We start from the raw sequence: 18,048 nt of genomic DNA, 5'->3' as shown, positions 1-18,048 counted from the left end.
AATGAATCCATTACCTACCATCCTTGGGTTAAATCCAATGATTTAACCACAGGCTGGAAGGGTTTGTGGTCAAACATATCTACAATTCAGCAATTACATTGCCAATTTGTTCCCAGATTGGGTTTGCAAAGCCACAGCTGTCCTTCAATCTGCTCCTCATCCATTCAGAGGCAGACACTCTTCCAGTCCCAAATCAAATCCCTGCTATCATTGTTCAGAGGAGTTATGGAATCAGAGATACAGCACCACCGGTTTCTCTCCTCATCACCGCTCAGAATAATTATTAATGTTTTACATTTTAGTAGACACTCTTATCCAGAGGAATTTACAGGAGCAATTAGGGTTAAGTGCCTTGTTCAAGTGCATATCAACAGATTTTTCACTTAGTTGGCTCAGGGATTCAAACCAGCGACCTTTCAGTGACTGGCCCAATGCTCTTAACCACTACGCTGCCTGTAGCACAATCCAATCCATAGCCATTACAACACAGGAAACAGTGAATGCTACAATCAATTATTGCAATCTGTGGTAGACTCTACATGATCCAAATAGATAATAAGTAATAATAAGACCCAACCAACACCTAAAGCTATTTACACCAGAGACATCATTATTCAAATAATTGAAAGAGAGATAACAAAAAGCTTTCGTTATTATCAACTGCTGTTGTTGAAGATCATGGCTATGTAAAGTCATTCGATTGATGATTTCCTGACACTCTTTTGAAATAAATTATAGAGAAGGTCAAGCTAGGAGGATAAATAATAAATAGATCTGGGTTTAACGTATCTTGAATATTTTAGGACGTTTCGGTGAACGTGGTCCAGGATTAGTGGCTTGAAATATCAATCAACCCACACCAAAATTGAGGTCCGGCCCACCTCAGTCGTCAACTGTCAGTCAGTCATATAACGTCGGTGTTTCTGCAGGTGCTAGACGCGGTGGTGCATTGGTCTAATAACAGTCTAAAATAAATATTTAAAGGTAAGGAAATTATGTTATTCTCCGTTAACATTATATCCTCATACTTGGTGTAGTGTTACGTGTGTTAAGGATTTCGTGTGGAAATAGCTGACAAAATAGAATAAAGGAGGAACAATATCCTTAATTTGACATAATATGCTTGCTTTAGAGAGAAATGTAATTGCAGTAGCATAGAAATATAATATTCCATATGGGTTGCTTACAATTATGCCGTAATACATAACACTTCAAGCCTAGAAAAATAAAAGCATCCGCATTCCTAAAATAGCCCAGCGGTTACAGTAGCATGTCTGGTTCTCGATCTGGTTCTGTATCTGTATCCTTAATTTGTAGTGCGACCGAATTCTTACATCAAGGAAACAATGTATAGTTTACTTGAATTGATATCAAGCATGCCATATGGAAAATCCAATGCGCTGTCGATAGGTAGGACACGGGTCGCTCTGTGCTCAGAAAGGGAACACAGGAACGAACATGGTCGTCTTTGATCGTACAGGCTGAATGGCATTACAATGTTCTTTCTGTAGGCTATTTAAATCCTTGATGTCTTTATATAACCACAGCTTTGACACCACAAAACCTATGGAGAGAATCATAATGCTGTGTGTGTGAATGCGACCACATCAGCAAGCAGCAGTGGGGCCTCTTTGTCAGTTACCTATTGAATGTTATCTCAGGACAGCTCACTCACCCAAGTCACCGTTGTTGATTTTTCGGATGATGATGCAATGTACATTTTCTTCCTAAATTTGATAGGAATTGTCAACATAGGACTGCAGGCTATATTAAATTTGACAGTTAATAAGAAATACTGATTTAAAACAGGCTACTTGAGTATTTTGCATGTTAGATTGGGACAATTTGAAATAATCATACATTGAATGCCAGAAAGTAGATATACCACACTATATGATAAGAAACCTGTGAGCATTTAGGCTACTAGCCCTACTATACAGATTGTATGACAGATATGATGTGGCTGGCCTATTCAATGTTTCAGGAGGGCTATATTATTGCAAATATGATTTATTGAGTCTCATGGCAATATTATATACAGGCATGTCTAAATTGGTGTGAGCATTTCCCTTGTATATACTTTAAATAGATTATACTCAAATGTTATTGCTGGACTCTGTGGGAAAGGCATCCCAGAAAAAGTCTTAAGGAATCTTCAATGTTCAATGTTTTAATAGTGGCCGCAATTGCCTGTCCTTCAATATCCATTAGATTACACTGCATCCATTTTTGTTTCCTCCCATCCCATGAAAAGAAAAACAACTCCCAGCCCCACTCTCATAATTGCAGGCTTACATTGTGATTCTGGCAGGTTTATAATATCTCCTGCTCTAAAATTGAGGGAGCGTATGCTATATTTAGCTCCTATTCTTCTTAGAAAAGGGGAAATGTGATTGGATGGGGGAAAATGCCATCTTAGACAATCTTCTATCAGGATGTTTTGGTACCCTGGTTTGTGCCTCACTATGAATTATCATGTTATTTGATTCAGTCCAATTCAGTCCACTGTCAATAAATAAATAAAATCCCTCTTATGTTTAGTTTTCCAATACAAGTAATGAAGCATCACTTTTTGTTTCATTAATTCAATTAAATGTAAGCAGAATGCAGGGAGTTGATTTGGAAATGTCTGCTGTGTGTGTCTGTTGTGGAGTATAATTTCTTAGTTTGAGCAATATGTTGACTGTAGAGCAGTGGTCCACAACCTTTTCCATTCCGAGGACCACCATTAATTCGCATTATCTTGGAGATTAAATGTAGAACATTTTCAAGTGAATGTAACAAATTAAAGGTTTATAATTATGAACAATTTGTATCATGAAAAGTAATGTAAAATTGCTTATAATACCATTAAATACTCCCAAATGTTATTCATTTTGGAAGAAAATAAATTAAATCCAAATGCCTAGCTGGGAAAATCAATTAAAAGTATCTCACTTCAATAGATTAATTGTTTTTAGTAGACGGGTTCTAAAAATATTATGGACATTCTAAAGTCCTAACATTTAAGTCGATTATATATTGCCTTACATTACATAGGCCTCATATCAGAACCATTTTTTAAAAATATAAACACTACATGACCAAAAGTATGTGTACACCTGCTCGTCGAACATCTCATTCCAAAATCATGGGCATTAATATGCTGCTATAACAGCCTCCACTCTTCTGGGACGGCTTTCCACTAGATGCTGGAACATTGCTGCGGACACTTGCTTCCATTCAGCCACAAGAGCATAAAAATCTTGTTTTGTTTCATTTGGGCCAGATTAAGCTGAGGTAAACTGCAGCTGCCTTTCTCATTAGCTTGCCTAATCTCAAGGTGTTTGGATCAGGGCCTGTATTCATAAAGAGTCTCAGAGTAAGAGTAATGAATAAGATTACACGGACAAGGAGGACCTGATCATAGATCAGCACACCTACTCTGAGACGCTATATGAATACATGCCCAGGTCTGACTCTCAGGTTTTCTGGGATCATCCTGGAATAAAACTGGATTAACGAGCTGCCACCGGGAATTTATCCAAAAGACTAATCAATGGTGTTTGACTCATAGTGCACCGACACAGTCTAGGCCCGGCTGACATTACACAACTGTTTTTTATTTTTTATAATCTGTTTATTATTTTCCAATACGAAAAGACAGAGACAAACATTAACATTCATTGTAGTGTTTTAATGGAATCCCAAATTTAGAGGACAAAAAACAACTTAACTCGCATGTACAAAAATGAAAAAATATAATATGGTACATATTATAAGAAGACAGCGTATAGTCATTACAAGCAATGTAGTTCAAACAAAATAAATATTGAGTGGAGTACAGCACAGAGTAGCCACAGAGCATCATCCCAGTTGTACACCTGTTGTTATGTTGTCAATCTCTTTAGGCTGATAAGACAAGTGACACAAGTTGATGCCACAGATACTCCTCTTCCCGTCAGACACGGGTCGCTCTGTGTTCTCAAAGACAAGGGAACAAGCCATGTAGGAACAAACACGATTGTCTTTAGTCGGGCAGCTACTCCTCTTCCTGTCCTCAGTTGGTAGAGGTTGTTATTTTGAATCTGCATCTCTCATCTAACATACAGTACGATCATCATGATGAATATCATCATTTTGTGTCCAAGTTGTGTGATTAGTTCTCCTGGTCAGCCAGACTTGTGTCCTTAGAAAGGCATAGGTAGTCTAGGGAGCATTAAGTCCTGGCATGACATTGCAATAAGCATATTTCAGTCAATAGTTGATTAGAAAGCATTTGTTAATTACATTTAGACTAATTGCTCAATCTCTTGAAAGGGAGGCTTCAATAACAATGATTGGGTTTACACACCTCCAATAAGGCCTTTGTAAGATTGAGAAATTATGGCCTACTGGTCGGTCTAGGCCTATCATCCTGTCATCTAAATCATGTTTCTCAGAAATAAAAGTAAAAACCACATGGCTTGAATGTTGTGGACACTAGTGTTCAGACTACAAGTCCAAACGCAAGCTTGTTTCACTCATAACCAAGGTGTTCAAAGATAAAAGTGTTTGATTACACTTGAACCAGAACCTGTCAGGGATTACATTTAAACCTAAACGTGTCAGGGATTACATTTAAACCTAAACGTGTCAGGGATTACACTTGAACCATAACCTGTCAGGGATTACACTTGAACCAGAAACTGTCAGGGATTACACTTAAAACAAAACCTGTCAGGGATTACATTTAAACCAGAACCTGTCAGGGATTACATTTAAACCAGAACCTGTCAGGGATTACCTTTAAACCAGAATCTATCAGGGATTACATTTAAACCAGAACCTGTCAGGGATTACCTTTAAACCAGAACCTGTCAGGGATTACATTTAAACCAGAATCTATCAGGGATTACCTTTAAACCAGAACCTGTCAGGGATTACATTTAAACCAGAACCTGTCAGGGATTACATTTAAACCAGAACCTGTCAGGGATTACATTTAAACCAGAACCTGTCAGGGATTACCTTTAAACCAGAACCTGTCAGGGATTACATTTAAACCAGAACCTGTCAGGGATTACATTTAAACCAGAACCTGTCAGGGATTACATTTAAACCAGAACCTGTCAGGGATTACATTTAAACCAGAACCTGTCAGGGATTACATTTAAACCAGAACCTGTCAGGGATTACATTTAAACCAGAACCTGTCAGGGATTACATTTAAACCAGAACCTGTCAGGGATTACATTTAAACCAGAACCTGTCAGGGATTACCTTTAAACCAGAACCTGTCAGGGATTACATTTAAACCAGAACCTGTCAGGGATTACATTTAAACCAGAACCTGTCAGGGATTACATTTAAACCAGAACCTGTCAGGGATTACATTTAAACCAGAACCTGTCAGGGATTACATTTAAACCAGAACCTGTCAGGGATTACATTTAAACCAGAACCTGTCAGGGATTACCTTTAAACCAGAACCTGTCAGGGATTACATTTAAACCAGAACCTGTCAGGGATTACCTTTAAACCAGAACCTGTCAGGGATTACATTTAAACCAGAACCTGTCAGGGATTACCTTTAAACCAGAATCTATCAGGTTCCGGCCATTTGTGATGTATTATACTGAAGGTTGGATAGTCCATTTTGTCAGTTTATTTATCAATACTTATTTAGATTGTATTCTGTGTTTGCAGTATTGATCAGATTGCATATAAATACCTGGCATGCTTTTGCTATTGACCTTATTTGTGCTTCCTTTTTTCATTACAAGAGTCCTGTGTTGAAAAGCTGAATCTGTTTTACATGAGATCCTTGTTGAATATGAACAGTGCCTCAGTAGATCTTCAAAACAAGAGTATTGTTGCCTTTTTGTTTTAATTACATTATGGGGACAGGTGCACTAAGGTTAAAAATGTGCAGTGTGCTCACCCTGATACAGTGAAACAGGGAAGAAGAATGTGCAGGACGTTCTTCTTGTCCTTTGCCTGTTTCCCTGTAACTTGTATCAAATTTAACACATGGCAAGTATGATGAATGCCAAGTCCTTATTAGGTACTTAGATCCAATTCAAGTACTATTACCAGCAGCTCAGGGTTCTTGTGTAAAAAATAGAATCATGACTCATGAAAAATAACATGTTCCATTATTAAAGAGAGCATCCCTGTGTTTTCTGTAAACCGATCTGTCGGGGCACCTATTATACTGGGCATGTCTTGTTTACACGTTATCTCAGGGAGTTTTAGTGTTCCAATGCAGCAGCCAAGTAGAGATAGCAGTCCAAATATAGACAGAGCCTTAGGGACCTCGACTCCTGATGGGCTGCCCTAAAGATTAGAAGTGACCCCGCCAAAAGTTCTTACAGAGTAACCTTCTGCTCAGGTATGACCAATCCCAGTCCCACTACTGTTCTACCACAGGGGAAGATGTCCTGAGAGGACGAGTGACCTATCAGTCAATCTGTCTGCCCCAGTCACATTCATTTGAAGTCATTTTTGTTGCATGTGGCACAGACTTCTCTATCTTTCTAGAATGCACTGTTGAGAGCTGAATAAATTATAGACAATGGCTCACATCTTTTGAGAGACAGAATGATTGGTATGTAAAACCAGCAACCCATCATTAAATAGGTGTTGTAAGTATAAGGGAGTTCCGAATGTTCCACTTTGTGTAAAAAGCTTTGATACCTGTCAGGTGCCAGAGAATCATCAGTGGACTATTTCCTCGCCAAGGAATATCTTGCTGTCACATTGAACCGATGCTGAACATCCGGCAAGTGTCTATACTGACATTTTCAACGTCTCCCTGACCCAGTCTGTAATACCTATATGTTTCAAGCAGACGACCATAGTACCTGTGCCGAAGAACACCAAGGTAACCTGTCTAAATTAATATCGCCCTACAGCACTCACATCTGTAGCAATGAAATGCTTTGAAAGGCTGTTCATGGCTCACATCAACACCATCATCCCAGACACCCTGGATCCACTCCAATTTGCATACCACCCCAACAGATCCACAGATGATGCAATCTCTATTCCACACCACACTTCCCTTTCCCACCAAGACAAAAGGAACACCTACGTTAGAATGCTGTTCATTGACTACAGCTCAGCGTTCAACACCATTGTGCCCTCCAAGCCCATCACTAAGCTAAGGATCCTGGAATTAAACACTTCCCTCTGCAACTGGATCCTGGACTTCCTGGCGCGCCGCACCCAGGTGGAAAGGGTAGGCAACAACACATCCTCCACAATGACCCTCAACATGTGGGCCCCTCAGGGGTGCGTGTTTAGTCCCCTCTTGTACTCCCTGTTCACCCACAACTGCGTGGCAGTGCACGACTCCAACACCATCATTAAGTTTGTAGACGACATGACGGTGGTAGGCCTGACCACCGACGATGATGAGACAGCCTATGGGGAGGTGGTCAGAGACCTGGCAGTGTGGTGCCAGGACAACAACCTCTCCCTCAACTTCAGCAAGACAAAGGAGCTGATCGTGGCCTACAGGAAAAGGAGGGCTGAGCACGCCAGCATCCATATCAACGGGTCTGTTGTGGAGCAGGTCGAGAGGTTCAAGTTCCTCTGTGTCCACATCACTAAGGAACTATCATGGTCCACACACATCAACACAATCGTGAAGAGGGCACAACAACACCTCTTTCCCCTCAGTTGGATGAAAAGATTCGACATGAGCCCTCAGAACCTCAAAAAGTTATACAGCTGCACTATTGAGACCATCTTGACTGGCTGCATCATCGCTTGGTATGGCAATTGCATGGTGTCCGACCTCAAGGCACTACAGAGGGTTTCGCGTACTGGCCAGTACATCACTGGGGCCTAGCTCCCTGCCATCCTGGACCTCTATACCAGGCAGTGTCAGAGGAAAGTTCAAAAAATTGTCAAAGACTCCAGCCACCCAAGTCATAGACTATTCTCTCCGATACCGCACAGCAAGCGGTACTGATGCACCAAGTCTAGAACAAACAAGACCCTGAACAGCTTCTACCCCCAAGCTATAATACTGCTAAATAGTTTGTTAAATAGTTAACTGATATATGTACATATAGGTAGGGATAAAGGGACTAAGCAAAAGGGAATTGCTGCATTGAGCCTTTTTGCACTAAGTCTTTTGACTAATCACATTTGCTGCTGTTACTGTTTATTATCTCTCCCTTTTGCTTAGTCCCTTTATCCCTACCTATATGTACATATATACCTCAATTACCTCGTACCCCTGCACATCGGCTCGGTACTGGTATGCTGTGTATATAGCCAAGTTATCGTTACTCATTGTGTATTTATTCCTTGTGTTATTATTAGACTATTTGGGAAGGCCCCGTAAGTAAGTTAGTTAGCCTAAACCTGTTGTTTACGAAGCATGTGACAAATAACATTTGATTTGATGGGAACTGATGAAATGGTTATTGATGCAATGCAGTCTTCTTGTGCCTCTGGTTTATCGATGTTCCAGAGTTTAGTTTCTGATCAATTAATTCCACTCCTCCTTGGTGAACACTGATGAATTGCACTTCGTGATGGATGAGGTTTCTCCCTTTTTTGTACTAGTTGTTAGTGGTGTAATGTACTTAAGTAAAAATAATTTAAAGTACTACATAAGTAGTTTTTTGGAGTATCTGGACTTTAATTTACTATTTATATTTTTGACAACTTTTACTTCACTACATTCCTAAAGAAAATTATGTATTTTTTACTCCATACGTATTCTCTGACACCCAAACATGCTCGTTACATTTTGAATGCTTAGCAGGACAGTAAAATTGTTAAACTCATGCAGTCTTTTTCCATTAATATACCTTTACTTTTACTGAAGTACGATGATTAGGTACTTCTCCCACTAATGCTAGTTGTGTTTGGCAAGGGCTTAAGCAGGCCTTGATGGTGCTAAATCAATTGGGTGGATATTTGGCATTCTGTATCATTTCATCTGTACTTCTAACATGGCCTTCACTGCTTATCCTAGGTTATAACTTTTGAAGTATGCCTTTTTGATGTGCCAGAGGCCATTTATAGAAACCAAAGAATGGTGGCACCTTAATTGTGGAGAACAGGCTCGTGGTGATGACTGGAGCGGAATCAGTGGAATGGTATCAAATACAAACACATGGTTTCCAAGTGTATGAAGCCATTCCATTTGCTTCGTTCGGGCCATTTTTATGAGCCGTTTTCCCCTCAGCAGCCTCCACTGATAGAAACACAATGTAATAATAGTACTGCTCTGTGATCACCCAAGATTCAACATCGGAACTGTTTCCATGATATTTCCAATTACAAGGGATAATTTCAGTTATTTGACAAACTCTCTCTACTCTTTCAGATGGCTTCAGCTACAGCTACCTATGGACAGAAGGAGTCCTCAGACCAGAACTTTGACTACATGTTCAAGATCCTCATCATTGGAAACAGCAGTGTGGGCAAGACCAGCTTTCTGTTCCGCTACGCTGACGACTCCTTCACGCCGGCCTTCGTCAGCACGGTGGGTATCGACTTCAAGGTGAAGACCATCTACAGGAATGACAAGAGGATCAAGCTTCAGATCTGGGTGAGATTTGGAGATGGCTCCTTTCATATGGTTGATATGTCCGTGTAACAAGACCCCTGCCAAAAACAACACTTTTGGCAACCATTACCAAAACCATGGTAAGGCTCACCTGGTAATTATACCCCTAGGTCAGGGATGGGCAACTCCATTCCTTGAGGGCCTGTTTAGTGTAACACTTTTGCCCTAGCCCCAGCTAACACACCTGACTCCAATAGTCAACTAATCATGATCTTCAGTTAAAAATGCAATTAGTTTAATCAGCTGTGTATCTCTAGGATGGGGAAAAAGTGTGACACCACTCCGGCCACCGAGGACTAGAGTTGCCCATCACTGCTCTAGAGCTTGAATATAGTACATTCCGAGAGGCATGAGGATGAAATACATCATTGCTTAGATCTCTTACTCTACCTTGAGTTGACAAAATGTTAGGAACACCTGCTCTTTCCATGACACAGACTGACCAGGTGAATCCAGGTGAAAGCTATGATCCCTTATTGATGTCATGTGTTAAATCCAATCAGTGTGTCAAGAACTGCAATGCTGCTGGGTTTTTCACGCTCAACAGTTTCCCATGTGTATTAAGAATGGTCCGCCAGCCAAAGAACATCCAGCCAACTTAACACAAATGTGGGAATCATTGGAGTCAACATAGGCCAGCATTCCAACATGGGCCAGCATCCCTGTGGAATGCTGGCCTACTCAATATTGGGAAAATGTTCCTAATGTTGTGTGCATTCAGTGTATGTGTTGGAGTACATCATTGCGGGCATGTACAGTACAGAAGAGTTTGCATTTACGTCAACATGAACAGTCTCTACTGTACATCAGACAGTGCTATAGTGGGTTGGTGTGTGTGTCTGTGACGAGGGAAGGCTTGTTCTGTTGTCAGCCTTTCCCAGGCCATCAGTGAGAGGCTGCTGGCCAATCAAAACACAGAAGGCGATGACTGATTGTGCACCCTTCCCCATTACTACACATTCCCCTTGAGTGCATAACCCTCACCTCCTACATATACACACTCACTGCTCCCCATCCCCTTCTTCACAGAACAGCATACAGTCAGCTCAGCACACACACAAGTGTAGTAAAATTGAAAAAGCTGGTTATGCTGACGTTGCTGGGACCCGTGGTCCATATTGACCCCATTCTGGGTCCGGATCCAGACCGCGATTCGCCTATAGAGTACGGCTGACCTAAAACATAAAAGCATTTGTTTCACACAATATACTGTGCATATTTAACCCAATTTACATATTTACATGTGCATTCCAATTCATTATGCACGCTAGAAATAAACAAAGCAGAAATGTGATTTTTTTAACAGATAATGTGCAGCCTAAACCTAACATACAGCCTAACCAGCCAAGTTTTGTCATCTGTAATGGGGGTAGAGGCTGATGTTGCGCCACGGCTCAAAGAGGTGTAGTATTGGGTATCAGGGAGGCCTAATTCATTCCATGAGCATTCATTAGAGCCTAGGTCGTAACTCAATCTGCCCCTTCTGACGTGCCAACCAAGGAGGGGAATAGATATTTGGCAAGTCACAGCGGAAATGCGAAAGGGTCTCTAAAAGCTACTGATGTGCAATCATCATCAATTGGCAGCAAAAGTAGTCTGCCGCTAGACTGTTTGATATCACTGGAGGGTTTTAATGTTCTGTCGTTATCGGTGTGCAAGATGATTGGTGTGCATGTCAATTTAACTGTCGTGTTCATTGTAATGCAACGTGTGTGTGTGTGTGTGTGTGTGTGTGTGTGTGTGTGTGTGTGTGTGCGTGCGTGCGTGCGTGCGTGCGTGCGTGCGTGCGTGCGTGTGTGTGTGCGCGCGTGTCATGTTTCTAGGATACGGCAGGGCAGGAGAGGTACAGGACTATCACCACCGCTTACTACCGCGGAGCCATGGGCTTCATCCTCATGTATGACATCACCAATGAGGAGTCCTTTAACGCTGTGCAGGACTGGTAAGTGATTGCGCAGGAATGTGGTCATGTGACCATATGGCAAATTAATAGTAGGCTACAACAGTGGTGGACAAAAATAGATCAGTATTCCTTGATACAGTACAGGCCTGACTCTAGGAGGTTCAATTGGTTTATCAACCTTTTCTTCAGAAAGAACAACAGAGTGATAACAATTTGTTGACCTTTTCTAAATAAAAAACAAACTTGAGCCACATAGATATTTCTAGTTTGTTTAAGATTCATGATTGTAACAGGGACCCTGTTGACACCAAGCGGCATTTTCCACTCCTAATCACTATCCCCAATCCTATGCAAAAACACTATTACTCACAATAACCCAAAATGAACGTATTGCAAGCTGCAGTATTCCAAACTAATTTTGGATAACCCTTGAAAGGTGAATCAGTGCAGTGAAAATGTCACCCAAGTTATCTATGGCTCTACAGTGGACCATATCTCTGTTTCTGTGTGGTTGCTGAAAACAAAAGAAGACTGCATACTGGATCTATGCTCTTAATAGTAGTTTATTAAAAACAATGTTGAGACCCTGAGGTCTTCATCGGGTCTCTTTGACCCTCACGCACCTGCTCATAACCACAGGATCAGTGTGTGTGTGTGTGTGTGTGTGTGTGTGTGTGTGTGTGTGTGTGTGTGTGTGTGTGTGTGTGTGTGTGTGTGTGTGTGTGTGTGTGTGTGTGTGTGTGTGTGTGTGTGTGTGTGTGTGTGTGTGTGTGTGTGTGTGTGTGTGTTATATTTTCTTATCGTGAACCATTTTTTAACCATAAACTTCTTTACAGTGAAATGATCTTGATTGGTGATCTCCACTGGTGTTGGTTAAAGCCGGTGTCTGATGATTTAAAAATGTTTTGTAATTCTATGAATTTTACCCAGTTGATTAACTTACCCACTCGCCCAAATCTTAAATACCCAGATAAATCTACCCTGATTGATTTGATATTGACAAATGTTCCACATAAATATTCTGTGGTTGGTGTTTTTTGTAATGATTTAAGTGACCATTGTGCTGTTGTTGCTGTTAGAAATACTAAGGTTCCTAAGACAAACCCACGTTTTATTCGTAAGAGAAATTTGAAGTGTTTTAATGAGCAGACTTTCTTTTATGATTTGTTTTATTTTGACTGGAGCAAGATTGAGTTTATCCCTGATGTGGAAACTGCCTGGAAATTCTTTCATGATTGTTTTTCCCAAATAGTAAACAAACATGCCCCATTCTGCAGGTTCAGGGTTAAAGGGCGGATAATCCATGGTTTTCTTCTGAGCTGTCTTGTATTTTTCACGACCGTAATCTAACCTGGGCTAAAGCCAGGAAATTATGTTCTGATTATTGGCTTATTTTTAGGCAGTTACGAAACAAGTGTTCTTTTCTTCTCAGGAAGGCCAAGTCTGAATATTTTATGTCTGTTACCACTGATAACCTGAATGACCCTAGAAAGTTTGGAAGGCTATTAAGTCTATGTCTGGTAACAGTAATGTTAATGAATTATCGTCATGTGTTTTGAAGGACTCTGTTGCTATATATGACAAAACTGAAATGCTGAATTGTTTCAATGAGCACTTTGCTTCATCTGGTAGGCTGTTTGATTCAGTGTCCTCTGTCTCTGTACAACCATGTGTGGATGAACCAGTGAGAGCTGGTCAAACTTTTAGCTTTTTGCCATTCTCAGTGCAGGTGGTGCATAAAGCCCTGAAATCCTTAGATCAGAGAAAGCCTGCAGGTCCTGATCTTTTGAATCACTGCTTTTTAAATCTGGCAGCTGATTTCATATCTGAACCACTTACATCTCTGTTCAATCTAACCCTGGAATTAAATGAGATTCTGAAAATCTGGAAATCAGCATTTGTCCTACCACTTTTAAAAGGGGGAGATCCAACTATTTTAAATAATTATAGGCCCATCTCAAAGCTGTCACTCCTGGTGAAAATACTTGAAACCCTTGTGAGTGAACAGCTAAAATAGTTTGTATTTACTAACTTTATTTTATCAATGTACCAATCGGGCTTCAGGAAGAAGCATAGCACAATTACAGCAGCCATGAAGGTTTTAAATGATATCACTGAAGCCCTTGACAAAAATCAGCACTGTGTCTCACTTTTTATGGATCTCTCTAAGGCTTTTGATACAGTTGATCATGCTATACTAAGGCAGAGATTGTCGAGTGGAGGTCTTTCAGAGCATGCAGTTGCATGGTTTGCTAACTATCTGTCTGATAGAACTCAGTGCACTCAATTTGATGGGCTTAGGTCTGTTAAATTGTCTGTCTTTAATGGTGTGCCCCAAGGCTCTGTACTTGGTCCTCCTCTCTTATTTATATAAATGATTTAGACAAAAATGTCCAAAATGCGCAACTTAATTTTTATGCTGATGATACTGTTATTTACTGTTGTGCCTCGTCTCTTGCAAAAGCTTTCCAGAACTTGCAAACAGCTTTTTATACTGTTCAACATACCTTGTGTCAATTGAAGCTTATCCTCAATACTGACAAAACTAAACTAATGGTGTTTTCAAAAGCAAGAAATAGACCTCTGAACCTTTCGCCTATTACTACCTGTCAGGGCAAGGAGATTGAGGTTGTAACCTCATATACATATCTTGGAATTTTAATTGATGACGTCCTCTCTTTTAAATTGCATATTCAACAACTTACAAAAAAATGTAAACTGAAATTGGGATTTTATTTTAGGAATAAGGCCTGTTTTTCTTTTGAAGCCAGAAGGAGGCTAGTATCAGCTACATGTATGCCTTTACTACACTATGGGGATATTTTATATATGAATGCTTCCGCTCAGTGTTTAAGATCAATTGACACCCTTTAACATGGCACTTTGAGATTTATTTTAAACTGCAAAACCCTTACGCACCACTGCACTTTGTGTACCAGGGTTGGCTGGCCTTCTCTAGTCACTCGTAGGCTCAGGCACTAGTATACTTTTATTTACAAAGCCATTTTGGGTTTACTACCTTTTTATTGTTCAGAAATGTGGTGGGTACTCTCTGTGTTCGCTGGACTTTATCCTGCTAACTGTTCCAAATGTCCAAACTGAATTTGGTAAAAGGGCTTTTATGTACTCTGCGCTATCGTCTTGGAACGCCTTACAAAATACTTTTAAACTGGAAGAACTTGTCCCGATTGGTGTTTTTAAATCACAGATGAAGGATTTTGAGGCTGATTCCCTGACCCGTCGATGTTTTTAATTTGCTGTTTTTGATTTTGTTATTCTCTTGTGAATTCTATGGTTTTTACAAGATTACTTGTTGTTTTTCATGTTGTTTGTCTGTAATTTTTGTAATGACTTGGTGCTGCCTATCTTGGCCAGGACGCTCTTGAAAAATAGATTTTAAATCTCAAAGAGCCCTTCCTGGTTAAATAAAGGTTAAATCAAATAAAATAAAAAAATAAAAAAATGTATGGCTGCCACAGGTCAACCCAGATCAAGACTTACTCTTGGGACAACGCGCAGGTCCTGCTGGTGGGAAACAAGTGTGACATGGAGGACGAGAAGGTGGTGGCAGCAGACCGGGGTAGGCAGCTCTCTGAACACTTGGGTGAGTTTACATCACACAACACCAACTCACAGGTCTCACCACAACTACATTAGCTATGTATGGATATTACATGAGGTACATTCAATGATACTGGTGATGTTAATGCTGCTACATATCTGATGATTTGATTATATCGTCTGAGTTGTCAGCTAAACAATAACATGTATAATTTGGTTGCAATCGCTTAGTAGAAGTTGCTTTTATCCAGAGTGCATGCCGGAGCAGCGGCATAAGCAAACAAACAAATATAATTGTGCCTAATTGTCTGTTGAACACAGATCTCACAGCTGACACCAAATGTCATACAGGGATGACACAATGGCAATACAAAGTAGTCTTGTTTAGCTTAATCCCAGATATTAGCTTTAGATGCCAATGGGCAAGATTACATAAAACATGAGGCTAGCTTGACAAACTACCTCCACCACATTATGATCCAAATTCTGACACCATGTTCCAGGGTTCGAGTTCTTTGAGGCCAGTGCCAAGGACAACATAAATGTGAAGCAGACGTTCGAGCGGTTGGTGGACATCATCTGCGAAAAGATGTCTGAGAGCTTGGACGCCGCCGACCCGGCCATCACAGGGGCCAAACAAGGGCCCCAGCTTACCGAGCAGCCCGCAGCCCCCCAACAGGACTGTGCATGCTAAAGCTTAACGACCCCCCACATCAACCCATCCTCAGGTCCCCTCACAACCCCCACTCACCCATCTCCCCCCAAATTAACCTATCACTCCATACGGGTGAATGGGTGAAGTTCACTCTGTTTTTCCCATGATCCTCTTGTGCCCTCTGCACCCTTTACTCTGGTTGTCACTAGTTACCACAGACACAAAGTCATAATTATGGCTAAACCCCACTTATTTCTACAATGTAAATTCTTCAAATCTGATTTTTAACCTAACCTTAACCACACTGCTAACCTTATGCTTACCTCAAACCTTAAATTAAGACCAAAAAGCTTTTTTTTTTTTAAATCATACATTTCATTAGCCAATTTTGTCTTTGTGACTGTGGTAACTAAATCAAATCAAATTGTATTTGTCACATGCGCCGAAAACGGGTGTAGACCTTATAGTAAATGCTTACTTACATGCCCTTAACCAAACAATGCAGTAAAAAAATACCTTAAAAAAAAGAAGAATAAGAAATAAAAGTAACAAATAATTAAAGAGCAGCAGTAAAATAACAATAGCGAGGCTGTATACAGGGGGTACCGGTACAGAGTCAATGTGCGGGGGCACCGGTTAGTTGAGGTAATTGAGGTAATATGTACATGTAGGTAGAGTTATTAAAGTGAATATGCATGGATAATAACAAAGAGTAGCAGCAGCGTATGGGGGGGGGGGGGGCAATGCAAATAGTCTGGATAGCCATTTGATTAGATGTTCTGGGATATTATGGCTTTGGGGTAGAAGCTGTTTAGAAGCCTCTTGGACCTAGACTTGACACTCCAGTACCGCTTGCTATGCGGTAGCAGAGAGAACAGTCTATGACTAGGGTGGCTGGAGCTTTGACAATTTTTAGGGTCTGCCTCTGACACCGCCTGGTATAGAGGTCCTGGATGGCAGGAAGCTTGGCCCCAGTGATGTACTGGGACGTACGCACTACCCTCTGTAGTGCCTTGCGGTCGCAGGCCGAGCAGTTGCCATACCAGGCCGTGATGCTCTCGATGGTGCAGCTATAGAACCTTTTGAGGATCTGAGGACCCATGCCAAATCTTCTCAGTCTCCTGAGGGGAATAGGTTTTGTTGTGCCCTGTTCACAACTGTCTTGGTATGCTTGGACCATGTTAGTTTGTTGTTGATGTGGACACCAAGGAACTTGAAGCTCTCAACCTGCTCCACTACAGCCCCTGAGAATGAGGGCGTGCTCAGTCCTCCTTTTCCTGTAGTCCACAATCATCTCCTTTGTCTTGATCACGTTGAGGGAGAGGTTGTTGTCCTGGCACCACACGGTCAGGTCTCTGACCTCCTCCCTATAGGCTGTCTCGTTGTTGTCAGTGATCAGGCCTACCACTGTTGTGTCATCGGCAAACTTAATGATGGTGTTGGAGTCGTGCCTGGCCGTGCAGTCATGAGTGAACAGGGAGTACAGGAGGGGATTGAGCACACACCCCTGAGAGGCTCCCGTGTTGAGGATCAGCGAGGCAGATGTGTTGTTACCTACCCTTACCACCTGGGGGCAGCCCATCAAGAAGTCCAGGATCCAGTTGTAGAGGGAGGTGGTTAGTCCCAGGGCCCTTAGCTTAGTGTTGAGCTTTGAGAGCACTATGGTGTTGAACGCTGAGCTGTAGTCATTTACATTTACATTTAAGTCATTTAGCAGACGCTCTTATCCAGAGCGACTTACAAATTGGTGCATTCACCTTATGACATCCAGTGGAACAACCACTTTACAATAGTGCATCTAAATATTTTAAGGGGGGGGGGGGGTGAGAAGGATTACTTTATCCTATCCTAGGTATTCCTTAAAGAGGTGGGGTTTCAGGTGTCTCCGGAAGGTGGTGATTGACTCCGCTATCCTGGCGTCGTGAGGGAGTTTGTTCCACCATTGGGGAGCCAGAGCAGCGAACAGTTTTGACTGAGCTGAGCGGGAACTGTACTTCCTCAGTGGTAGGGAGGCGAGCAGGCCAGAGGTGGATGAACGCAGTGCCCTTATTTGGGTGTAGGGCCTGATCAGAGCCTGGAGGTACTGAGGTGCCGTTCCCCTCACAGCTCCGTAGGCAAGCACCATGGTCTTGTAGCGGATGCGAGCTTCAACTGGAAGCCAGTGGAGAGAGCGGAGGAGCGGGGTGACGTGAGAGAACTTGGGAAGGTTGAACACTAGACGGGCTGCGGCGTTCTGGATGAGTTGTAGGGGTTTAATGGCACAGGCAGGGAGCCCAGCCAACAGCGAGTTGCAGTAATCCAGACGGGAGATGACAAGTGCCTGGATTAGGACCTGCGCCGCTTCCTGTGTGAGGCAGGGTCGTACTCTGCGGATGT

The 18,048-nt window shown here is 41.6% G+C and overlaps 1 protein-coding gene across 1 annotated transcript; it reads left to right on the top strand.

The window, feature by feature from the left end:
• Positions 1 to 867: 867 nt before the first annotated feature.
• LOC123991448 (ras-related protein Rab-3A-like) lies at positions 868 to 16,204 on the top strand. The gene is made up of 5 exons (XM_046293063.1): positions 868 to 984; positions 9,311 to 9,535; positions 11,377 to 11,495; positions 14,936 to 15,060; positions 15,521 to 16,204. Exons 2-5 carry the CDS (start codon positions 9,311 to 9,313, stop codon positions 15,709 to 15,711), a joined length of 660 nt encoding a protein of 219 aa, XP_046149019.1. The 5' UTR covers positions 868 to 984; the 3' UTR covers positions 15,712 to 16,204.
• The last annotated feature ends 1,844 nt before the right edge of the window (positions 16,205 to 18,048 follow it).

The sequence above is a fragment of the Oncorhynchus gorbuscha genome, linkage group LG02 (assembly GCF_021184085.1).
Source record: "Oncorhynchus gorbuscha isolate QuinsamMale2020 ecotype Even-year linkage group LG02, OgorEven_v1.0, whole genome shotgun sequence".
Taxonomy (NCBI): Eukaryota; Metazoa; Chordata; class Actinopteri; order Salmoniformes; family Salmonidae; genus Oncorhynchus; species Oncorhynchus gorbuscha.
The sequence above is the reverse complement of the archived record's forward strand: the minus strand, read 5'-3'. Positions and strand labels throughout refer to the sequence as shown.

Coding starts and splice junctions, on each gene's coding strand:
- LOC123991448 (XM_046293063.1), top strand. CDS start 9,311: ATGGCTTCAGCTACAGCTACCTATGGACAGAAGGAGTCCTCAGACCAG. Junction 11,496..14,935: donor TTTAACGCTGTGCAGGACTG/GTAAGTGATTGC, acceptor TGGCTGCCACAG/GTCAACCCAGATCAAGACTT. Junction 15,061..15,520: donor GCAGCTCTCTGAACACTTGG/GTGAGTTTACAT, acceptor ACCATGTTCCAG/GGTTCGAGTTCTTTGAGGCC.